The sequence below is a fragment of the Microcebus murinus genome, chromosome 13, assembly GCF_040939455.1.
Source record: "Microcebus murinus isolate Inina chromosome 13, M.murinus_Inina_mat1.0, whole genome shotgun sequence".
Lineage (NCBI taxonomy): Eukaryota > Metazoa > Chordata > Mammalia > Primates > Cheirogaleidae > Microcebus > Microcebus murinus.
Window position 1 is genome coordinate 19,798,950 of NC_134116.1, and position 26,037 is coordinate 19,824,986.

The following is a 26,037-nucleotide window of genomic DNA, read 5'->3' on the forward strand; positions in this document are numbered from 1 at the left end:
CATGTGTCGTGAGTGCTTAATTTCACCCTCTTTTGAAGCCTTTCCTGTGGCTACTTCTGTTGTTCTAAAGTCAAGTTCCCTTTGCTTATGATTCCCATTAGATGGGAGGACATGGTCAAAGGATATTTTTCCAAGGTCACAAATCCCATCCATAAGCAAGAGAGGAATCCACAATTCACACCACCAAAGGGGAAAAAAAAAATGATAAATTGCATAGTTCAAGGGAATTTTGAATGAATGAACTTTTTCTCTACTAGAATTTTCTTCTTCTTTGCTTAAATATATGGAATAATATAGGAATTAGTTAATTTTTATTTTATTTTCATTATTTCAGAATATTATGGGGGTACACATGTTTTGGTTACATGATTTGCTTTTGCACAGTTTGAGTCAAAGTTACAAGTGTGTCCATGACCCAGTGAGTGGGCATTGTACCCATTAGGTGTCAATTTACCCATCCCCTCCTCCCCACTCCCACCTGCTTGATTTCTGTTGAGCTTTACTTCCGTATGTGCACATAGGTGTTGATCGATTGAGGATCTAGTTATTTTTAAAAGTTCTCATATTGAAGCATTCTACATAGAAACTGTGAAGAGGCCCATATTAGTGTTCATTACTGTTTTAGGTTTTCTTCTTCTGTTCTCTCTTTCTATTTCATGTCCTCCCTCCTTTTCTTCCTTTTCTCTTTCTTTCTTTTAGATTCAATTCCTGGTTCCTTTGCTCCAATCCCTGCATCTCTCCCACCACTCTCTCTCTAAGATTAATCTCATCTTCTCCTCTCCAAGGGGCCCTTCCACATTTCACAGCAGATTTCAACATGCAGGGGTGAGCCCGGAGGGAGAGGGTCATTGATAACTGTGGTTTCAGAAGCTTTATGTGCTTGAGAGTCTATGAAATCCTCCCTGGCCCCAGAGACTCTAAATTGTTTCAATCCATATTTTCTTTGTCTTTTATGGCTTTTAAAGTTTCACATCCAATAACCACATTTGTATCCAAAGCATGGATTTTCAGAGTTTGACAAAGCTGATCCCGCGGATTCAATTTCCATAAATCCCTTAAAGTGTTTAACCAACTCTTTTCACTTTGCAAAAATGTCTCTGACAAAAACACAGGGGAAAACAATTGTTCTTGACATCACAACAGTTTAATATGTTAACTTAGTCATTAAATTGTGCTTCACATCAATGGAAATCCTCAGTTCTACAAACTATCATTTTTAAATAGCAATAAAGGTTGATAATGCCACAATACAATTTCCTAGTAACTGAGTTCATACATCTTATTGTACAGAAACAAAAGGAAATATCTCTTAGGAGAAATAATTTACTATCTATTGAATAACTATCTTTACATCTAAAATGGGGCACCAGATAAAAGTCCAGATTTTTCTTTCCAACATTGAGCTGATACATTAAAAGAAAAATAATGCAATCAAAACACAGAAAGTTCTTCCAGAAGAAAAAAAAGAGAAGAAAAGATGACCACAAGATTAAAAAAAATGACAAGAAAGAGGGAGACAAATGTGACAATGACCAAATCACACAAAACTCTGCTCCTCAGAACACTTTCCCTGCCAACAACCGAGGGTTTGCAATCTGGCCCTTTGATGAGTTCCTATAGTGCAGCAGAACGTGTAGCTCACAGAGGTTCCACTGAGTGCACCAACAGATGACAGTCGCAGTCTTTTCCATAGACATCTTGGAACACAGGCTCAAGAAACATCTGGGCATCCGCTTTCTCAGATCCGGAGTACTATTAGGTTACCTTGAGTCCTTGCCTGGAAGTTCAGGGACTTTTGTCTTGCAGGTGTTGCTGGTGTTTATAGGGAGGCCAGTCATCTGGAAATGTCAGCACCTCTGCAAGGCAGGTGGCTTCTGTCAGCATGCTGCGAAGATGGGTCCGTGTGCATTCTGTCCATTAGGCTACAAAACACACAGGTCTCAGAACCCGCCCACTGGCCCGGAAGGGCTAATTCAAAGTTTCAGGGAATTAGCTCAGATGTGTCCAGGTGAATGCAGTGAGAGAAGAGCAGGCATTGGCTAGTGTCCAGTGGAGATGGAGGGAGAGGATGGGAAAGAAAACCAAGAGTGCCCTGGAGAAAGAACACATTGCATGTTCCCCAGATGACACAAAATGGGTAGAATCCCCAGACTTGGCCAGCCCTGCTACCCAGCCTGGAGAGATCAGCTGGGGTTCTGGTGATGAGTGGAAGCACAAAAACTATGGGAAAGGAAAACCTTAGAGTCACAGCTGTGATCAGATCAGGGTATTCTTGCCAGGTTCAACCCAGCTTTCTCTTTGATCCCACTCCTCCAGCTCAATCAGCCTGCAGTCCCTAAAACCATCCCAATGCTCTGTTCGTGTCTCAACATCTTCATTCATTTATTTCTTTCAAATAGCAATAAGAATTACAGTCCACACGTTTCCAGCCTGCCCTTGTTCTCGAGGACAAAAACTGTATCTTAGTTATTTTTCTGTTTTTCAGTATTGCGTGGCATGTGTTTAGTTTTGGAAAGATCTGTCTCCCTTTCAGGAGGGAGGCCCACTTTCCTCTACAATTACCCTTACTCTCCCTAACCTCCCATCTCTAAGTGATCCCATTATACAGGACTCTCCTCTCAGCTAGAGGTCACGGCTGGAAAGAAATCAGATAAACTCTCTGCGTGAAGATGCTAGCTTATGACAGCTTAAAGCATTTCCTCTCTCCAGCGAATGTGCAAAGGGACTCATTTAACACCAAATTAAACCTTTGCGGACTAAAGCAATACATTACTGATAAAATGCCAGGGAGCTGGGAAGAAGAAGTAGAGAAAGGGAAACTTTTTTTAATAGGGGTGATATCGATCACCCCTTAAGCTTTGCTAATCAGGCAGCGACTGATTCTGAATATTTCTAACACTGAGCTTCCCTAAGAAATGGCGAGCACATTCCCTCAGCCTTCATCTTGAATGGGTTTGGGGTCGGATGGGGTGGACACCCAGCTAGAAGTGTTTCAATGTCTCCCCTGAGTCTGAGTGCTTCTTGGTCTCCCCTGCAACATGGCCCATTTCTTGGACATTTCTTTCCTAAAAAAAGACCCCTCACTGGAGGCAGGAGGCTGAGAGTCAACTTGACCAGTCTTTGGCACTTTCCAAGTCACTGCAGTTCCACAAAAAGATAAGGGAAGATATAAATCCATAAAGATTTAGATTTCATCTTGCAATTGCCAGTCCCATACTGGTGCTGAGTAGCATTAAATAGCAGGAAATGCTACAAAGTCGAAAGACTGGGGCTCTGAGCAACTTTCTTGCTAATAAATTAGAATCTTTGAGACATCTCTCAGCATGTCTGAATCTCCATTCCAAACTGTCAAATGGAATAATGAATAGAGGTCGTATTTAACACACAAGATTTTAACAAAGATCAAATGTGATACTAAATATAAAAATGCTTTGAAAACCATTAAATGCTATACAAAATGACAAATTTTAATCCTATCTTTTGCAAATTATATGATGAAATAAATGACAGTGAAAAGACTTGAAATGTTTTTTGATTCTCTTTTGTGTTGGATAATGATAGTTTTTAATCAGTATTTTCACACTGTTTCTTTAATAATAGGACCTCCACACTTATCAAGGCATGTGGCAACCAATAGTAAAGACATTTCCTTCTTTGCAGCTAGATGTGGCTAATGTCTAGGGTCTAGCCCATGAGATGTGACTGTAAGCAACATATACAACTTCCCTTCAGTTCCTCTGGCCTGTTGGAAATGTACATGAGATGGCAGGAGCTGTGGCAACCATTTGGTCCAGGAAACAGAGGCTATACTTTAAGATGAAAGAGCAACAAGAGGGCCTGGGCTTCTGCAATGTCACACACCAGGGCTGTCAAACCAGTTTGTCTTTCAATCACAGAGAAAGAACTTCAATCTTAAATCACTTATTTTGAGTTTCTCTGTTAAAACCACTAAATGGGAATCTTACCCAATACATTCATATTTAATTTTAATGATCTATTCTAACCTCCTTGCTAGGTCTATCTTGGCAACTTTCTTCTCAATAGTTTTACTATCTCCACTCAGACTTTTGAAAAAGTTTCTTTAAAGGCATGACCAAATGGCATCCTCATATTTCAAACCTCTGATCAAACTGTTCATGATAAGGTTACCTCCTTTAGATGAGAAGAAACAAGTCTTTATAATTTTTAATAAAACACATGATATCGCTCACTGCTATCTGACACTGATTGCTGATATTATCAATTATTGGGGCAAGTATCCAGAGAATTCTCAGGGTAGTTTTCTCCAGGTCCCAAACGCTAGAAGGAGACAGAATAGTGTATATCTTAGTCCTTAATAAAATTTAAACACACACACACACACACACACAGGCACACACAGGCACACACATGTACACAAAGACACTTCATCCCAGTGTGATCACTGGCATTGCCATTGCCAAGAAAAGGGAAGGAACATCTATCTGGGAACTATAGGAGTTCATAAGATGTAGGAACCCCTGGGGATTATTGTTTTTGTTTTTTTGCCTCTTCTTAGACTTTTGACACTAATGTATGTGGAGGTGACTTGGTTTGAGACTTCAGGCTGCTGACTTCCATGGACCCGCAGGCCCAGGTGCCTTCCTCTGGCATCACTTCCTTGGCATCACTCCGCGTGTAGGTGGGCAGTCAATTTTCAGAGAACAAACTGCTTCCCTACCTCTCCATTTCGATCAACATAGTACCCCAGGGATATGACAAGCTCACTGCTTTAGAATGAAATGATATGAGGGAGGAAGCCCATGTCGGTCTTTTTAATTTGCTCTACACTGGCCTTGGGCCAACACAAAGAGCTGGTTTCTCCTGTGAGCATCCGGGCACCCGGTCTCCAGTGGAGAACCACACAACTCACCTTCAGCAGAAGGCAGGGGGAGCCTTTGATAGGAGCCCCGAGGTGCCTAAGGAACAGTGTGGAGTTAGCAGGGGCTGCCTCCAAGTCTCTGCTATGCGCGGATTCCCTGCCAAAAATGTAAAGTGAGTTAAAAAGAAACAATTCGAGTGCTTTCTAACTTGTTTTGATTTTCCACATGACAAAACACCGGGTTGTTATTGTGTGTGCATGCGTGTGAGTGTGTCACAGTGGCAGGCAGAGGGATAATTTGCAGCCCTGCTATTCTAGGCAGAACATTAGATCCTAAGAACAAAATGTGAAGGGAGAGAGAGAGAGAGAGAGAGAGAGAGAGAGAGAGAGAGCGCTGCTCATGAATCCCAGCCACAATCCTCCTGCCCTCCCTACTTTAGGAACAAATCATCAGAAGGGGACGCACAAATACTTCGTGAGCTTAACCTCTACCAACTAACAGGCAATATTTACTTGGCCCCTTTTAAAACTCACCCTTGTGTATGGCTTAAGAAGTACAGCTGCCTGAAAAGTCATCACTCTCTCAGCTCATTGAAGGGTCAGTGACATGGCCGGGGTAAGTCCTGACCCAAGGCAGCACAGTGCTGGGTCAGTGCTGTTAGCTTGTTGCTGTCACAGTTGTGCCACCCACATGGGTTACAGAAAAACACTTCTGTGCAATAACAGATGGCTTCTTGCATGATTGGCAGGAAGCTTTAGGCAGCATGAGCCCTTAACGCATATGGACAACATGATGGACTACAAAAGAGCTTGCACCTTGCAGTCAGCTGGACCTAGCTTGCAATCTGCGAGGAAGCCACTTACTGTCTGCGGGCTCCACCTTTCTCATCTAAGAAACTGGGACTAACTATACCTACCTTGTTGTGCAGAATGTATTTAAGGTGAGAAAAGGGCCAACCTTGGTTCTTGGCCCAAGGGAACCACCCAGTAATGTCTTCTCTTGGGCAGTGAGGGAAGTTCCTCCAGATCTCTGTTGGATGGAGACACTGCTCCCCCCACCAGCCCCCACCGTGCAGGTAGACAATCCATGAATGCTTAGGGGTTGACTGACTCAATCCCAGAGAGAGTATTCTGGAGGCTGAGAAGTGGCTTACGCAAAGCTGGCTTAAACATCAAACATGTGGGATATCAATGAAATAGGCTTTTCAATCTGATTGAGGAGTTTCACTCATTTTGCCCTCAGCTCCTTGAAGGGATTGATCAGATCAATCTGTTGTGAAACTTTCCACCTGCTCTGATCTGCCTAACAAACGCTTGCAAAGGCTTTCTCTTCCCCCTTCCATACTTCTTCCTTATTATTCAAAAATTTCTCGTGATGGCAGTTGTGATTGGGAAGGGGTGACTCTAAGGGGCACTTGGCAATGCAGCACATTTTTTGGTCCAGTTTTAAACACCCTAGCCTGATTTGCTGGCGGTTGCCACAGTCTAACAACACGTAAAGATCATGTAGAAAAACAAAAAGTTATCAGGCTGGAGATAGTTACGATGTTGGGAGGTAGAGTCTGTCTCAACTCCTGGGATAACTGTCCCATTAATGGTGTTCCATGTCTCCTGGCCTACATCAGAGTTATTATTCATTTAGTGACCTCGAATATATATTTTTATACATGCTGCCTAAGCATGGTCGAGCTCTTTTTAAACAACTTTTCCTCTGTGGTAGCAGAATTTCAAGCCTGGCAGGACCATATCAGAGAAGAAGACTGCTCTAAAGAGGTTAAAAACCCTGGAATATTCCTTTAAACACTCAGGTTCTGCAGCCAGTTTGGAAATGTTAGACATATATTGATCCTCCTGATAATTTTTCTCTCCCTTAATTTGTCAGTCATTACTCACGTTGAAAATAAAAATTGGTAAAGCGTGATTTCCTTAGGCATCAGCAAATAAGCAAGTTTTGCCCTAAATGTCCCACCAATGTTCATTTCTCAGGGGCCACAACCTCCCCTGTCCTTTATCCACTCCCTGTTCCCTAAATGATTGGGGGAGCGGGGTTAGCATGGCTTAGGATGTGGGTCTCTAGCAATGGTCAACAGTGGGGTCATTTTCTTTAAAAACAACTGCAACAACAAAACACATTACTTTTGTTTTAAATAGCAATCCAATAGAGTTCAAAGAGGAGAGCCGACGGCCAAGCAGGGGTTGCCATAAAACCTCATCTAAGGGCTGAAATGTTCTTCCCTTTCTCTCTCTTTAAATATTCTCAGGACAGAGACAGTATGTAACAGACCAGTCTCAGCAGAACGTCCAAGCCGTCATTTGGGTTTTCTCGTGAGCTTCTGTGGGTTCCAGTTAACCCAAACTATAACCTCTGCCACCGCAGAGATCTCCGGGAATGTTTCCTTTTTGATGCTTCTCTCCTTGACCTTCCAAACCGGGCTCTACTGGACGTAGTCCCACCCTATTTCACATCACTGATTGAAAAATGCAGAGAAAAACAAAAGAACGAGACGGATAATCTCCAGCTGGATAAAAATGAAGACAAAGAGGAAGCAGGTGTCCACATCAGGCACATACAGCCAGATGTCCTCAGCATGGCCCAAGTGCTCCCCAAGGTAATGCAACAGAGGGTCAACGTGCCGGCTCATCCTCCCCCTCCCAGAGAGAGAGCGAGGAGAGGGCAGGGGGTCACCATCTCACCACCTGGCTGTTGTAGTCCTCAGTGACAGTCCCCTCTGCGGCCCCATCCTGCTTCGGCCACCGGTGGCCCCTGTGCTCCCGCTGCAGCCTGCGCTCCTCCCGCCTCTTTTGGCGGTCCCTCTGGTGCTCCAGCTGCTTGGTGTGGTGGTAGCGCTGCTGGAAGAGATCTTTCGCGTACTCGTACAGCTGCACGTCCAGGAAGTTCAGCTCCTCGATGCGCTGGCGGGCCCCCTCGTTGATGTCCACGTTGGAAGCCCGCGTGATGTTGAACTGCGTGAAGGGGGAGATGAACTTGAGGTTGAATGTCCTCTCAAAGAGAAACTGCGTCTTCCTCTGGAACTCGGTGAGCCCGAAGAAGGCCATGTTCTTCAGGTTGTTCTTGGCGCTCTGCAGCAGGATGGTGTTGCGTTCACTCTCGTTCATGAAAGTCAAGTTGTAGCAGCCCACCAGGCTGAGGTCGGCCAGCATGCGCACCTGGCGGTTGTTGGCCAAATTGTAGCTGCAATCCATGAACTCCCGCAAGCTGACTCCAGACCAGTCGTCCCCAGGGTAGCAGGTAGGCAGCTCATCCGGGGTGGGGCTCCTTCCGTCACACATGTGGAGGGAGGTTTTCCACGTGGCCCCTCTCTGCACGTGTTTCCACTCACTCAGGTATCGCGACACCGGGTCCCGCAACATTGTGATGTAATAGAAATTCCTGCAAGAAATCAGAGGGACAGTGTCAGTCGTCGGGCAACTCTCACAGAGGGATTCTGAACTTCCGCAATTTTGTATCAGCATTGAGTCAATGGGCTCTTCTGCTACATGTTCATGTAGGATGGTTTGCCTGGATTTGTGCCTACCAGGTGCATGTGTTTCCATGCTCACGTATGGACTGGTTTTCAATGCTAAGTTCGCTGGCCTTTTCCTCCCAGCTGCACGGAGGGGAGGGTTGGGGTGGGAGGAGTAGATTATTCATTCATGCAGCAATTATTCACTGATAAATTACTACTGGCAGTAACAACATTTTACATTTAGGAAAAACACCCTGATTTTAAAATTTATCACCCATCTGCCACGATTTTATTTGATCCTTACAATAAACCTTTGTAGTAGATGGGATATTATTTGATAGGGAAACATGCAGATAGGTTAAGTGATTTATCCAAGTCATGAAATTAGAATGGGCAACACTGAAACCCAATTTTCCTTAACCTTATATCTTTGTACTGCTATTCTAGATTATGACATAGGTGGGGCTGGGGAAGGATGGGTTGGGTTTGGAGACTAAGCTTAACTGAGCACCTATTATATGCTAGGAACTGTGCTACATGCTCTGTGAATGCTAGCACAGGTAGTCGTTAACATAACTTTGTCAAGTGGGTTTTATCACTATTTTTTTTTTTTTAACAAAATCTGAGGACACAGAGGATCAGAAAAGTGACAACTATCGCCCAAGATCCTAGAGCAAGTTAATACTTGACCTGCAATCTACTCTAGGCCTATTTGATTGCAAAACTCTTTTCCTTTCCTGAGCACAACATGGGTATTTATAAAACAAAATTGTAACTTATATTTATTGAGTGCCTATTAATTGTCAGGTACTGTGGCTATTATAATCATAGATCTTATCTCATTCTTATGACATCTAATGGAATATTGAAAAGAAATATATTTGTAAGTGGTTATGTTCAGAATGACCACAGAGATCAGGAAACCTCTGGTTTAAAAGGCCAAGAGAACCCTAAAGAGGTAGAAAGAAAGCAAGAACTTTCTGGAGACGTTGAGAGACGGGCAGAATAACAGGAGGCACTGAAGGAAAGTAAATATTGGTTCAAAATAATGAAAATTCTGCTCAGAATTTGAGCAGCCTACCTATGGAATGGGGCTGCCCGCCCCAACCTGGTCACCAAGAGTGTCTGGGCAGAGCTTGGAGGTCCACTTGCCACAGAACCAAGCTTCGCAGCTCAGCCTACCCTACCTTAAACGTGCCCAGAACACTTACATTAGCCTAGAATGGGGCACAATCATCTAACACCTAGCTTATCGCATAATAGAGTGTTGAATATCTTGTGTAATTTACTGAATATTCTACTGAAAGTGAAAAACAGAATCGTTGCATCGGTACAGTTTCTACTAAATGTGTATCACTTTTCCACCATCATAAAGTTGAAAGATCAGACCTTGAACCCTCCTAAGTCGGAGACCTCCTGCAAATTTAAATCGAAGGATGTTGTAAACTTGCATAAAGAAGAAGCTGAAAAAAGAAAGTTGTAAGAGGCGGAAAATCTCTCTGGCCCCTTTCTTCTCACACTACTCATCTTCACTTCTTTGTTAAAGATTGAGGCTGTCACATCAGGACAAGTTCTAAGTTGAAGAGAAATGCTTGTCACCCAACTCTCCAAATGGCTTTGGTATGGAAATTTTATTGTTGCTTTCAAAGGAATGGTGAGGAAAGGATAGGGGAAAGAAAATTATGTTACATTTTGAGTATGTGAGAGAACTAAGCATCAATGGAGACAATAAGCTCAATAGAGAGGCGAAGTCAATAGAAAAAAAACACTTTCCTAATTCCCACGGAAGAGAGCCTAACCTGTAGAGGAACTTGAGAAATATACCAGGAAAGAATAAATTGTTGAAGGCTTATATTAGATTTAAAGGAGATAGTTCATTCTTCCAAGTCTAACTAATCACTGACTATCCCATTTAGGGAAAAATACTTTTTTAAATATTTGGGGGCAAAAGTTTTTAAGTTTTTTAAAAAGTCATGACAATACAATTTTATTTAGATAAACTTACTGAACCACTTGGATGCCAAGTGCTTTCTTGTAGCCTAGTGCCTAAGACCCTTGATATTGCAAACTTATTAGATGCCATTCATGGCGCTAAGCGCATTTCAAAATCCTGTGAGGTGAGTTTATGTTACAATTTCTTTTTTTCACTTAGTGTTGAATAAGCTAGGATTTGGGGAGATGAGATAAGCTACTCAAGGTCACACTGGTAGTAAATTACAGAACTTGGATTTAATCAGGTTTGACTTACTTTAAAAAATAGTAACTATGCACTTGAATGTTTATAGCAGCACAATTCATAATTGTAAAGCTGTGGAAACAACCCAAGTGCCCATCAATTGATGAGTGGATTAATAAAATGTGTTATATGTATACCATGGAATACTCTTCAGCTCTAAGAAACAACGGTGATATAGCACATCTTGTATTTTCCTGGATAGAGCTGGAACCCATACTACTAAGTGAAGTATCCCAAGAATGGAAAAACAAGCACCACATATACTCACCAGCAAACTGGTATTAACTGAGCAACATCTAAGTGGACACATAGGAACTACATTAATTGGGTATTGGGCAGGTGGAGGGGCGAGGGGGGCAGGTATACACATACATAATGAGTGAGATGTGCACCGTCTGGGGGATGGTCACGCTTGAAGCTCAGACTTGTGGGGGGAGGGGGGCAAGGGCATTATTTGAAACCTTAAAACTTGGACCCCCATAATATGCTGAAATTTAAAAAAAGAAAAAAAATAGTAACTATGTTATAAAGAGAAAAATCTCATATTTTATAAGAATAATTCAACCTAGCACTTGTTCAACTTGGTCAAGCTAACCTGTATTGCAAAAATACGAATCTAGTAAAAGCAATGAAAAAAAAAAAAAAGGAAATTACAGGTGCAGTATTTTTTATTCTGCTTTTTAAAAGAAATTGAACTGTAATATTTAAAACTATGCATTTTCTATATTCTGTTATTTTGACTGTCTAGCCTTACCACTAGGTAACCAGACAGTTTTGAAATGTACTAAAGAAACCTTAAAATCTTATGTAATACTCACTTCCCTTTAAATCAGGAGGAAGAATTTACTGAAACTTCTGCCAGGGACAGATGAGCCCGAGCTCTTGCTTTTGCCAATCACCATCTTACATGACTCCATTGTTTTCCACTGTGATGGAATGACAATTCCATCAGTGGATGAAAATTTCCCAAAAGGTCAGTGGGGAAATCAGAAAATGACTGGCACTGCTTCTGGGCTTCATAAGGAAATATTGACGATAAAGTTTTTCTCAGAGTGGATGTTACTATTGTTGGATATTATAGGACATGTCATTATTAATCCTGCTTTAGTCCTATGCTGGGATTTGTTCTCATTTCAATTCTACCAGCAGAGGCTGATTTTGTTTCACAAAACGATTGCATAATACATATATAAATATAATAATGATAGTATGATTTCGTGGGTTAAGGATGCCAAATGATTTAAGAATTGAAATCAGAAAGATCTTTGAATTGGGTCAAATAAGACCACAAATGGAAAATTTCTAATTTCCCTGTTAATTGGAGAAAACAAAAAACGCAAAAGGATTTAAACAACAACAAAAGGCCGATAGCAATTAACTGGTAAGTCTCAATCTCAATTATGTGTCTCAAATTTGACATGATCCAGATTTTTAAAATAATCATAAGGGTTGGAGTATTTGGAGGCTGTGAATTACGAATGTTGGTGACATAAAGATTTAACTGGAAACTGCTGGAATATGAAGAAGAGGCTTTTGCCTCACTTGGGAAAACTGGCCTTAGAGCTTCTGGTACCTCCATTCCACTGGAAATCTACATAATCTCAAAGCTGACTGAAACTGGCTTCAGCTTAAAATGGTCCTGATTTCAAATTAAACTTTATTCAGTTTAGCATTACATTAATGATAGCTAGCTACATTGATATTTACATAAGCAAAATTAAGTCCCAAATGTCTTCAAGTTCTACTAGCTAACAGGGTCCGCTTGAAACTAACACTGGTATCAAAACATAGAAATGTATAGTGGAACATTTATGATGATGAAGTACAAGTCGTCCCATCTTATGGTTGGGGATCCAAGTGGCTAACAGCATTTGGGAATGGCATTGGTCAGACATAATCTCATGTACGATTTGTTTGTGTAAATCCTGCAAAGCGGTCAAAATAGAAAGTTAGAAAAATAGTAAAAATAAACTAATAGGATTGAAGAGCACCTAACTATTGAAGAAATATCAACTGAAAATGTGATTAATTAAATCATTTTTCTTGTCTCTATTTTCTTCCTTCTACTTTTGTTTATGTTTCTACTTTCAGACAGAAAACTACAAAAATGATGTCTGGAGAAATGATGTCCAACTATATTTTTGCACCCATTTACCATCTCCACTTTATCCCTCTTGTCCCTGCTACCCTCTTATAATCATCATTCTCCTCTCTGTCTCTATGAGATCTACTGTTTTGAATATTTAGCTCCTACATACGGTGAGAACGTGTGAGATTTATCTTTCTGTGTTTAGTTTATCTCACTTAACATGTGGTTCTCCAGTGTCATCCATGTTGTTGTAAATGGCAGGATTTCATTCTTTTTGTGGCTATAGAATATTCCATCATGTATATGTACCATTTCTTTATCCATTCATCTATCGATGGACACTTATTTTGATTCTATATCTTGGCTATTGTGATAATGCTGCACTAAATATGGGAGTACAGATATCTTTTCTATATACTGATTTCTCCTCCTTCGGATATATACCCAGCAGTGGGATTGCTGGACTATATGATAGTTCTATTTTTAGTTTTTTGAAGAACCTCCATACTGTTCTCCATAGTGGTTGCCCTAATTTACATTCCTGACAACAGTGTACAAGGGTACTCCTTTCTCCATATCCTCACTGGCTTTCGTTATTGCCTTTTTGATAAAAGCCATTTTAACTGGGGTGAGTGAGATGATTTGCATTTCTCTAATGACTGATGATGTTGAGCATTTTTTCATACCAACCATCATTGTTAACAAGCTTTGCTTCAGTTTCATGAATCTTCTCCCAACTACAGAACAATGAAAACTCATCATCTTATGCTCCTGTAACTCCCAATCCAGTCTCTAATGAGGGTACTCAAAGGATTCAGTACTGCTGAAATCTGCAACTTTATTTTTTAGGTCTTATTTGTTCAACAGCGCAATGGAGGGGGAAAATCATTTTTAAATGGCTAAAACAAAGACTACAGAGGAAGGACTAGCAGTACCCAAGGGCTACTGTGGCCAAGGCAGAGGACCTTCTGTTCCTTTTAACTCAATCTCCTAAGCCTAGACAGAGCATCACTTGTTCATATAGTTGGCCTTACAGTTAACCTAAACTCTCCCCAGATATTGAGAAAATGAAGAACTAAACTATTATCCCCTTCTTCATCTATCCATTCATTCATTCATTTATTAATTCTCCAAACTTTAATTGAGCCCATCTATTTACCAAGTTCTAAGGCCCTAGGCACTGGGGACTCAAAATGTAATAACATTGCTCCCAAGAAGATCTTGGACAACCAGCTATTTTGGTAACATGAAAGAAATGAAAACTACCAAGTAGGGAAATGTTCTTCCCATCTCCCTGGACCAGAACAATCCCAAAGACAGATGACTTCATTCACCTTGGAAACAGATTTTCCATTTACCACCTACTTCATCGAGAGCTTGGGTGAACCCACTTAAAAATGTGTGTGAAGCACTTGGTGCGCTTTAGAATTGTCATTCTTATAGCTACAGGGGGATGACAGCAAAAACTTGTGTATTCAGAAAAATGAAGGAACGAGGTGCCTGGGTTAGTCCAATAATCACTGTAACTGATAATTATCGCATGGGCCATCAACGCTTAGTAAAGTTCCATTTGTTTAATAGAACACACATTTTTTCCATGGCTGGTTTAGAACCACTTTTTGCTCTGCCGGAAAGTAGTCATATTAAAAATTTCTAGACCAGGTGCGGTGGCTCATGCTTATAATCCTAGCACTCTGGGAGGCTGAGGCAGGCGGATTGCTCGAGGTCAGGAGTTCGAAACCAGCTGAGCAAGAGCGAGAACCCCGTCTCTACTAAAAATAGAAAGAAATTAATTGACCAACTAAAAATATATATACAAAAAATTAGCCGGGCATGGTGGCGCATGCCTGTAGTCCCAGCTACTCGGGAGGCTGAGGTAGGAGGATCGCTTGAGCTCAGGAGATTGAGGTTGCTGTGAGCTAGCCTGATACTACGGCACTCACTCTAGCCTGGGCAACAAAGTGAGAATCTGTCTCAAAAAAAAAAAAAGTTCTTAATATAACACAAGGGCATTCACGACTTCTCTCACTCTGGAGGTCTTTTCATTTCCTGTGCCCACTGGTGTTCTGCTTATGCTTCCTGGCCCAGGGCAAGGCTCACATCCATCTTCCCTGTCTTTCTAGCTTAGAGGGTTTACCGCTTCACTTACCATACTTCCAACTTGCAGGTGAAAACCCTGGCCACATCCACCCCCTAAGTACCTTTCTGATAACTGTACCTTAGGCCTTATGTCCCAAAGCACCTCCTGCAAAGTCCTGCTCACAGCAATTTCCAATAAATGATTGCTATGTAAAAGAAAACTATCACTTATTTCTTAAATGTATTTTATAAATAAGGCTGATATTGCCTTTGATAAATATGCCTTTATTTTCTCCTTTAAAATTAATCTATTTTTAATGTATAAAATGTATGCAAAGATAAAAAGATACATAATCTTCTCAGGCACCTGTCATTTGATGGCATATGATACGTAGAGAGGGACAGTCAACACAGACTTAGGGCAAGAAGTAGAGTATTTCTGATTACAGGTAATTAGTTGCGATGAGGTTTATTTATTTATTTTTAATATTAAACTTACTATGTTTCTTCCCTACTGTTTCAAGAACCTATGTTTCACTGAGCAATTTATTGTGTAATTTGTTCCCTTCTTTAATTAGCAAGTCATTTAATTAACACATGCTCGCTGAGGGTTTGCTATGTGTAAGGAACTGCTTTAGGAAATATGGAGAACATAAGGAAAAAAAAAAAGAATAAAATGCCTTCAAGTATTGTTGGCACAGGTGTGCTAGGGGAGAAAAAGGCATTAATTAGGAAGTTACAGAGGTAAGGAGGGGACAAAGAACAGTTAAGGGAGCTCTCTGTTCCCGTAAGAATGCACCTAGAGTGGAGAGTGGAGAAGCCTGACTAGACCAGCAAGTTCACCTTGTGTATTTCACCAAACTTGTTTGTTTAACAAGTGAATGAATCAAAAGGACATCATAAGCTGGAACAGGATGTCGAGACCACGTTGTCACCGGCTCTAAATGCAACTGTGGGTTGCTAAAACAGGCAGTGTTGATTTAGGAAGATTCATTCAGCCAGAGTATTAAAGATGGACCAAAGGAGGAACAGACCAAGAGTGATTCAGCAGGCATAGTAAGAGACCAGCAAGGGAAAAGCCCAGAACTGGGGGTGCTGATGAGACAGACTCAGGAACAGACTCAAGAAATATCTTATACCCATCTGTCACTGCTCCCTCCCGCTCCCTGACTGTCAGCTTTTCTCTACACCACTTTTCCACCTCTCTATTTCCTTCTATCGGATCCTTCCCTTGCAATACTGTCGTCTATAAGAGGCAGGACTAGTACCCTCATCGAACGGTGGAATGAGAAGTGTGAGTCACAAGATTCTCTTTGCCAGTGGTGATCAAGAAAATATTCACTTTTATGAGGCCATGACTTGCCTACCCAATGAGAACACATAATGAAAGAATTTACAAAATTCTAGGTTCACAGAAGTTTAATAAATATATTTCTTCCACCACCAGCTTAACGCTCATAAAATGAAGCAACAAAATAAATAGCTCTATACTCCACAGTTTTATGCATTCATAAAAACCAGATCGAGTAGGAACTCCTCCTTCCAGCCTTCTCTGACGTCCTCAGTGGAAGAGATTTCTCCCCCAGCCCTGAAACCTGAGTTCTTCTCATTCTTTAATTTCATCCTGGTGGCCAGTAAAATGTCTGACCACTTGAACAGGCTTTATGCAACCAGAGAGTGGGAACCCTGCCTCACTCACATGTGATTCCCCATGGCATAAAACACATGACCTTATACATCATGGACGTTCAGTTGTTCCATGTTTGTGGAATGAATAAATATATAACATTTATCAGCCACTCTTTCCGGGAGTCTGAGATCTTGTGAAATGTATGGAAAAGAATAAATTTCTCCTAATTCCTCCTGTCCTAAAGACTTTGAAATGAGTTTGCCCTATATAACCAAGTTTTGCTAAAACTTGGTGTCTCAATGAAGAACTTCGTGAGCGATCATCAGGCGTAGACTTGGGGCATCTGAAGGAGAGTGTGGGTCCTCACCATGGTTTAAGACCAATATATCTTAAACATAAACGGATGGATGCATTTTTAAAAAGTGAAACTTAGCTCTTTCTGCCCTGCTGTGCTGCGTGCCGGAGTCATTCTCCAAACGTTCAGAATGGAATTAATTTCTTGACTCTCTTTAGTGTGGCACGCTCGTCATTATCTCAATAGAGTGTTGTCTGCCTTATCCTGTGTCTGATGGGGTGGGGGATTGCAGCGGCAAGAGCTGAGCAACCAGACTGCCCTTTGACACAGTGATGAAAAGACCTTTTTTATTCAAGCCTTAAAAATAAATTAGGGAATTTAAGAATGACGTCCTAAACAAATGGGAAACTGGAGACTATGATTGCTAAGTACCGTAACAAAGAAATTGAGGACGCCGAGAGTGGTGTGTGTCAGGGTAATTGGTTCCAAGGATGTCCAGTGCTGTGAGGAGAAAGTGGAAACACTCTCATGTTGTTATGTCACCTCCCACAAAGGCCATGCATTGCGTCGCACCACGCTGCCGTGACCTCCTTCCTCAACGTGACTTAGGAAGCAGCCAGCCCCCTGTGGCTGAGGCATTTTTAGTTTACTTACTACCCAGAGATCTCGACTCTTGCCCACTGGCAAGACAGAGGGAGCAGATTGCTACAGGAGGAGAAAGTGTCACAGCTCTTTCCTTACTTGTGCACCTGATAACTTTAAAGGAAGGAGAATAATTTGGATTTAGCTGGTCTTGCTTTTTTTTTTTTTAATTATTGACTGTCTTTCCCCCAGTTAGAAATGCAGTACCTTGTCATTATGAAAAATGTGGGACATGCAGAACTGTAAAAATGAAGAAAATAAAAATTACTTGTAATCACTTCACTCAGATATAACCACAGTGAAAAAAAAAATATATATATATAAACAGATCTGAGACCGTCATGTATATTATTTTCTAGCCTGTGTTTTTAACTTAAAAATATTTTCCTATTTTATTTAATATCCTTCCATAAGAGCATGTTATTCCATAAGAGCATAATATTTCAATTATGCATGTGCCGTAGCTTATGTGACCAATCTTCCAGTTTTGGACAAGGAGGCACATTCTATTTCGGGGAGGTTATTATAAACAAGAATCTAGTGAACATCCTAAGCCATGGATATTTACACAGAAAATTCCTGAGTCAAGAGAATCACTCTGATTTAATTGTCAAAATGCCTAAATATAGTTCCTGCCAACATATCAGAGTAGGAGAGGACGTGGCCACTCCATGAGGTCTGACATTCTTGGGCACGGGGGACATGGAAGCCACCTGGAAGCCAAGGGAGGGCTGTGTGACAGTCTCTGCTCCCCACAGCTGGGCCAGGAGGGTGCCCTGCAGGGGACACAGGCCTGAGATGGGCATTCCAGGGCAGCCAGGTTCGGGTTTGTGACATGATGGCGGGGAAACATTTTCAAAAGAGCTTTGTTTATTTTTCACTTAATGAACAGCTGGAATGTCAAATTACACGCTAAACATTTGTGGAATCAGATCGCACTCATCAGCACTGCAGCTATATTAAAGCCAACATCTGGATCAGAAAGATGGAGGTCCCTCACCCCATTATATTCGATGCCAGTCCTCGAAGAAACAGCCTCTTGAGATGCAGTCTGTCTGCGATGTCTCGGTGTCAGCTAACTTTAATTATGGGAAGCCACATATGATGCTGAGCCAACCAAACAAAAGCATGAAATAAGAAGCTTCTAGAGGATACAGGTCATTGCTCAGTGATGATCAGCCAACCCCCCATTTCCTAGAGGAAGAGATAGTATTTATCAATAAGATGAAATTTTAAGTCTTGTCACGTCCCTGCCTTATAGTGACAGGAAACCTATGAGCATCAGACTCACTAAAATGCCACGATTTTCGGGTGGCTGTCACATTTGCTTTCCCTTTTCCCCAAGTGGCTGCCGCAAGAATAAATTTCAGGGAATGCTGTGTTCCAGGGGCTTGTTTTCGCTATCTTGCTGGGTACAGTTCCTCCCAGTACAGTTTCCAATGTGCCGGGGAGGGTCCTGCTCTCATGCATTATTCAGGCACTTCCGTGATTATTTGGTTCAGAGGCGCCCTGCTCAGCGCCGTGTCGCTGGGATTTGGGCACGAGGACGTCTCCAGGCGCTCTGCGAAGCTGCGGTTTATGCATGCGGGTATCCACCTGACGCCTGGAGCCGCCCCGCAGTGAGATAAGGCCCAATTCAGTCTCACTCGAGGCTCTAATCCCAGCCGGGCAAAGCAGAACACCAGATAGTACACTCAGATTGTGTTATCAGCTCTCGTGTTCAGCCATGCTCTCTTCCCGGCTAATTTCTCAGGCGCTGCTTTCAGGGAGTGCGAGAATGACACGAGGCAGAAATGCTGAGGTGTCTCCATTGTAATTGTTTAGCGCTGGCCGATTTGGACACGAAAAAACGTAAATCAGGATATTTAAGAGCAAAGGCATGTGTTCCAATATTTAGATCTGTCTTTGACAGCGTTGTCTCAGATTTTCCTAAACCATCACAAGCATGTAAAACACACACACACACACATACACTTCTGTCTAGATTCTTCTGTTTTTGGATTTTCCTACATTCTGCTATCAGAAGTGGGCAATCATTTAGCATATTAAACAAAATACCTAAGAGATCCCAACCTGATTCTACTTCTTTCCAACTCTCAAACAAAGAGTGCCTCAAAAGTCATCTCCTAGACAATGACTAAGAACAAAGCTAACTAGGAAAAGTTCCATGTGAAAGCAAAATTGATACCAATAACTAGTAATAACAATGGCCAACATTGATTGAGTACATGCTATGTCCCCCGTACCATTCTAAGTGCTGTGCTTGCATTCACCGATGTGGTCATCAAAACAACCCTTTGAGTTCTGTAGGCTTTTAGATGATGGCTGTAATTTCACAACGTGATGACAGTTTTGACAGTTTCCTCCATCTTCTTGTAAAAGTCAGGCTGTCTCAGAGATGCAGTTTGTGACTTAATGGTGCAGTAGCCCAGGCTTTGTCAAACTCAAAGCTCTGGAGGCAAAATGAGGATGTCAGGGGGTGGGGCTTGTGTTTACCTGTGGGAGGCAGCAAGGGACGAGAGAGGGACAGTGCATTCATTGCAAGGCCAGGGCTCTGTCCTGTCTTAGCACAGGAGCACACGAGTCCAGAGGATGCTCTGGATAGTGACAGCTTGAAAAAGCTGTAGAAACAATTTTCCTGAGCACAGCACACCCACAAAACTGCATAACAAATTTACACCTGAGGAAAGGGTATTAGAGACAAGGGCGAACAGCTGCAGTTGCGTTAGTTTTGAACGTTCCCGAGGCATCCAGAAGCCAAACGCTGTAGTAATCTCAGAACAATAAAAGTAGGAAATAGCTGTGCCAGAGAATTCAGATAAAGCCAGAGCCTGTGCAATGCCATGGTCCTCTTTCTGGCTTTCAAGTAGATCTTGTTTTGAATACAATGCTATATAGACTCAGAAAAGTGTTCAGAGAAGGTTGGGGGATCCTAAAGTTGGCTGTTCCAAAGCCTTCATTTAGGAAGAGAAGATTTAAGGATAGTACCCAACTTTACTCATTTGGACAAAGCATGAGTGCACAGTTTCAAGCATGCCGGAAACTCTTTTCAAGAGACAGTGTAAAGGAAATGGATTTGAAGTCAGAAAGATGGCAGTTCCAATATGAGATCCACCTCACTTTTGGTGTGACCTGGTTAGCTTATGTGACCTCTGAGAGCCTTAGGGTCCCCATCTAAATAGCCAGTGTAAAAATGCTTGTTTCATAGGATGTGGAAATAATTGCATAAGATCATGAGCATAAAGGGCCCAGCAGTAGCTGGTACACAGCAGATCCTCGACATACGTGCAGATACTTCACACTTCACCATTCTCCCACTCACCACCATCACCAGAGCCTCAGAAACTACCCACATGTAGTGCAATTTTAAATCGTAAACAAGCCGTGTTAATGAATCTTCAAAAACAGTCTATAGTGCTTTTTCACTTGAATAACATTTTTTTTTAAGTTTTCAAAATACTTTCCTCACTCATTATTTCATTTTATCCTCACTACAAGATTGTGTCAGAGGCAGCAAAGGAGAGATTCTTACTCTAATTTGCAGATGGGAAAACGGATGCTCAGAGATATAAAAGGATTTTCTCAAGGTCAACAAGCAAGGAGTAGCGGAGCTGAGACATCTCTTTTCTTTTTCAGCTCCTGTACTTGTTTAGCTCATTTATTGAAACACATTTGTTGAGTATGAACTTCATGCTAAGCACTATGTTAGGGATTGGTGTGCCATAGCACAAGGCAGCCTGACCTCACGGAGCTGAGTCATCTCTTGATAACCCCACACGTTCTTATTTTGCTCTAATATAGTTAAGAGTTAGAAAGACAATGTGGAATTAGCACTTTATTCTACAAGTTTGGAGGTTTCACTGATATGTATATTAGCTCATTTTCTTTTCGAAATTGACTGAGAAAGAGGACCCCCTGAGAATGAGCCAGAAAGGGCAAAATATTTCTGGTATTCTTCCAGATTGTATTAAAATCATTTTGAAACAATAAATTCTTATTTTTCAGTAGGCAATGCTGTGGACTTTAATCTGGAGACACATAATGTCTGGTGGTCTCTCTTTGTGATGCCAGTAGCCATTGATGATCATTTATTATGGGCTTGCAAAATGGTGATATTCTAATGCCATCCTTTCATTTTTCATTTATTACCCTCGTGCTTCTGCAAAGAGAAAGTTTCCCTTCTCAACTACTTAGCACTCTGAGGTATAGTTCATGTAGGAATGGCAGACGAATGTTTGACTTGTTTTATTTACTGGTTTTCAAAGTAATGGTTGCATTCCTAGAGTCCTCCAAAGGGGCTTCTTGTTGATTGTTTTTGTTTTAAAAGCATTATAAGCTCATGGCTCTAAATATTTTTAATAAGTTTCAAAACACTGCAGTCATTATACTTATTGATGGTCAAATTATATAGTTTGTGGCCAGTGGGAGCTTATTGAAGATGGATCCTGAGTCCTTTTCATACAACCTTTGTGGCCTTTTATGCATATTCTTAAAGGATCTTGCAGAAGTGTTATATCAAAATAAGACCAGGAAGGATAGTGTGAGAGTTTGAAAGTTTTCTGCAGTTCCAAAGAGCAAAGGGATTGTTGCTTAGCATCCCACCTTGGCCAGCATTACCTGAGCACCCATCTCCTCCCTTACAACCAGGTGATGTGACCGATGTTTGTGCTAATTACACCTGTGCATTGAAGACAAAGTGGAACGCACGACGACTTTCACCTTCACGTGTTCTATCTAGGTCCAAATATCAGGGGTTTTCCCTCTCATTTCTTCTTCTCTTTTTCTTCTTCAGTTCCCATCTGTAATGTTTTCTCCATGCCAGGAACAACAGGCAGGGCTAGCAATTCATTTGTGACTAGATGCCAGTTATCACTGCACAAACTCATCTAGAGGAAACCAAATTATGCTGGAAATAATGCAGAGCCCTAATCGGGTTCTCTCCAAAATCCACTTATTCGGGATAATTAGCAAGAGTTCCTTCCAGAAGCCCAGCTGACTACATTGGGCCCTTCAATGGGATCTTTCAGCTGCAGTAGGCTCGAAAGCGCTGCTGCAGTTCTGCCTAATTAATAGAGCGATGGCAGAAATTTAGAAAAATATATGCAGGATAATTTAAATCTCTCAGAAAAAAATCAATTTGTTCTGTCTAAACTTTGCCTTGGGTGCTCCCTTCATCAATTCAAGTGTGGAGCACAGTGACCTTAAATTGCAAATATTTTTCTTCAGGCATGATTGAAGCATCAGAGAGGTAACAGCTTTCAACATTCATTTCTTAGAGATTTTTAAAACACTCAAATGAGGACACTTATTTTCCCACTTTTTGCTACCATATGTAAATCTGAGAAAACAATCTTAAAGATTCTTAAATTAAATGTAGCTTGAGGCAGCGAGAGGTAGCTTTTTCGTTTGTGTAATCAATACATGGTTAAAAACAGAGTTGGGACATCCCTTAAGAAACAGAATAATGCAACTGTAATTCTCTTCCTTGGGGAACTTCCCTAAACATGCCCCTCTGCACTGATTATTTCTCTTGGTGATAATCAGAAAAAAGTCAACTTTTAAAATTCTTTTAAAATTTGGTGCCCCCTACCATCTTTGCATCCTCCATGGAAATGGTGTATATTATGTTGATGCTAATCTAAACTTAAAAAAAAAATTCAAAGCATAAAGCAAGCAAACAGATATAACCAAAAGGAAAGAAAGGTGGGTGAGTGGGGGAAAACCCATCAGCAGAAAAAAAAAAAAAAAAAAAACAATGAAAAGCCAGCTAAAAGCTTTCCATCGATTTTCAGTTTGGGAAGATTATAGCCACAAGGGGGCTCTCGAATCTTCCCAAACACTAGGTAAGTGCTGAGAGCTGTTTTTCTAGTAATTATAATAATTTCCACAAATCAATATTACCTATTAATGTACATTACAGAGACGAGCTACAGACTTCTGACACTTTACACTCAAGTTAAAGAGAGAATTTCATATAAAAATTCAAGGGGCCCTCGGTGATTGTAAGTCAAAGCCGAAATTAGTTGCACCTGTGATTTCCTGTGTCTGCTCTAGCATAAAAAATCCCAACACTGCAAATTTCATCAAAGGTTAAAACTGAATTTGCAGCACTGTGTATATAATGGAATACATTGACCTCCAGTGGATTTTAAAGGCTGTCTGCCTCCTTCTGCCACGCCGTGCATCCCCCAAACAGCAATGGAAAGTGACGCAGCAGTTGAAAGGCAATGACCCTTTCCCGGGGCAGTGGGAAGTTGCAGCAGCCATTAGTTCTGGAGGTGTTCAGCGCCTGCCGAGAGCCTGATGGTGCTGATGGTGTTTACAGCCTGCACCACCAAACACGCCACGTGGAACGCAAGAGGGTGTTTTAATTTTCTGTTCAAGCCAGTAGATAGGGGCAGAATCTGGTGCCACACTTAGGCAGAATAGGAGCGTTCAGCAAATAAAGACAGACTGGAAATGCTACCCCAGCAGGAGAGAGAGAATACTGCCTGTCTCCCCTACCACAAGGAAAATGTAGGAACCAGACGAAAATGCCCCCGAAACATTCTATCAGAACGGTTAAAACACCCAAGATTGCCTCTGCACACACTCGGAAAGCCCCTGTGGGCTTGGATCTGAAATGGCTTTTTGATGATTGCCTATTCTCTCATCTAATGGTAAAATAGTCCCAAAGAGAGGTAAGGACGGGCAACTGTTTTCTCCCACAGGGCAGGAGCGTGTCTGTGCCATTTCGGGGATGGGATCGCTCTTCTTCTGGGCAGCTTGGTCTCCTGGAAGCCAGCCCCTCGCATAGGGGTGAGGGAATCGGGCACCTTGCTGGGGCCCCACAGTTGTCCTTCGTGATCAGCGTCTTCGCACGTCATGCTCCAAGGTTCATTGGTTTTCTGAAATTAGGAAACATCATCGCAGAGCAAATCCCTGGCTCAGGAAAGCCAGGGTTCTGCCTCTGACTCCGGCGCCCAAGAGTGATGTGTTCTGGAAAGGCAAAGTTTTCTCTCATGAAGTCCTGCCTTGCTTGGCACACGCCCCAATACAACTTGAACTAAACCGTCAGGTCAACTGCCTGGATTTTGAACCAATGCTTCTTAGAGTTAGTGGTTCCCGAGTTTAATTCCCAGTTTAAATAGCAGTAGCCCTTCTTAACTTGTCTCAATCATTTCTCTTTAGGATTGCAAAGGTGCATTCTAGGATTCGAGGAACAAGTAAGTCCATCATGTTTTTTTCAGTCTGGTCCGGACTTCCATCTAAATCCTTCTTCTTAATCACTTTGCAAGTCACTTTTGTGCCTTCAGGCATCTAACCCAGAGTATTTCTCTCCTTCGAGCACCATCAAATGCTGATCCTCTAATGGGGTCCCCCTTGTTAGGGCACACCAGCTACGACATGGGGGTTAGGTTTAGTCCAGGGCTTATGTGTACAGACAAGGACCCTCTGCTCAGTCCCGACTCACAGCCCTGCCCCTCCAGAAGAGCAGCTAGGACTGCCCCTTGAAGGAGAGGGGCAGGCAGACAACATGCATAGACACCACGATGCTTAACAGATCACAGGGCATTTTTTGTTTTTGGACAAAGCACATCTAGTCCAGTTTAAGCACATTTCTTTAAAATACAATTTGACCTTAAAAAAACTTATGTAACTTAAGATTAGAAAGGGGAGGAATTTCTGACCTCTAAGCAGAATGGAAAGGTTGGAATTATAAAGAAATGAAGTGGACCCTTCCTGTGCCATCCTCCCCCTTCCTTAATGCATCTGGTCACAGTAGTATTTGACTAGGTGAAAACCAAAGAGCTGGTCTCTGAAGAAATTAAATGATTAAATGATCTACTGTAATGAGGTGGGGTTAGGGGTGAGGCTTCATGGGTCTGGGCTTTCTCAATTAAGAATTGACCAGCCTAGCTGTTGGTCTTTGCTAATCCACACAAACCTCATCATTGACATCCCACTGATAGGTGTTATGGGGGGAGTTGTGCACCCCACAACCCTGCCAAAAAAAGATGTCTTAACCTCGTGTACCTATGAATTTGACCTTATTTGGAAATAGGGTCTTTGCAGATAATCAAGTTAAGATGGGGTCATTGGAGTAGGTCCTAATCCGATATGACCGTTGCCTTTATAAAGAGGAAATTTGGACACAGAGACGTCTGCTGAGAGGATAATGTGCAAACAGGAAAAGAACACTGTCTAGGAGGCAAGGGACACCTGAGGCTACCAGAGCTAGAGAAGTGGCTTGGAACAGACTCTCCCTCACAACCCTCAGAAGGAACCAACCTTGCTGACACCTTGATCTTGGGTTTCTAGATGCCAGAACTGGAAGAGAATAAATCTCTGCAGTTTACAGCTACACAGTTTGTGGTACTTTTGTTACAGCAGTCATAAGAAACCAATACAAAGGACATATTTATTAGAGCAACAAATGAATATACTGGCAGAGGAGACCCATATTAGCTACTCACATTAATAAACCTAGTCTTGGTCTATAAATATGAATGGACCATCAAGGATTCCTAAATATTGGAGGGAAAAAAATGAATAAACAGAATAAGTGCCTGGAAGACATAGGAAATTTAGGAAACAGTAGACAACTTTTAAAATCACACTTGAAGCTCTGACTTGAGGGGGAGGGGAGGCAAGGGCAATATATGTAACCTTAACAACATTTGTACCCCCATAATATGATGCAAAAATTATTATTATGACTGTCCTGAGACATTATTGCATCTATTAAACAAAAAGAGGACACTAGGAAAAAGAACAAG

At 41.7% G+C, this 26,037-nt stretch overlaps 1 protein-coding gene across 1 annotated transcript in view; it reads right to left on the minus strand.

The window, feature by feature from the left end:
* Positions 1–1,428: 1,428 nt before the first annotated feature.
* HS6ST3 (heparan sulfate 6-O-sulfotransferase 3) overlaps positions 1,429–26,037 on the minus strand; it is a 679,279-nt gene continuing 654,670 nt past the window's right edge. Inside the window, exon 2 of the mRNA XM_012769726.3 lies at positions 1,429–8,231. Coding sequence (XP_012625180.2) covers positions 7,523–8,231 — 709 coding nt within the window. The 3' untranslated portion in view covers positions 1,429–7,522. The remainder of the gene's footprint in view (positions 8,232–26,037) is intronic.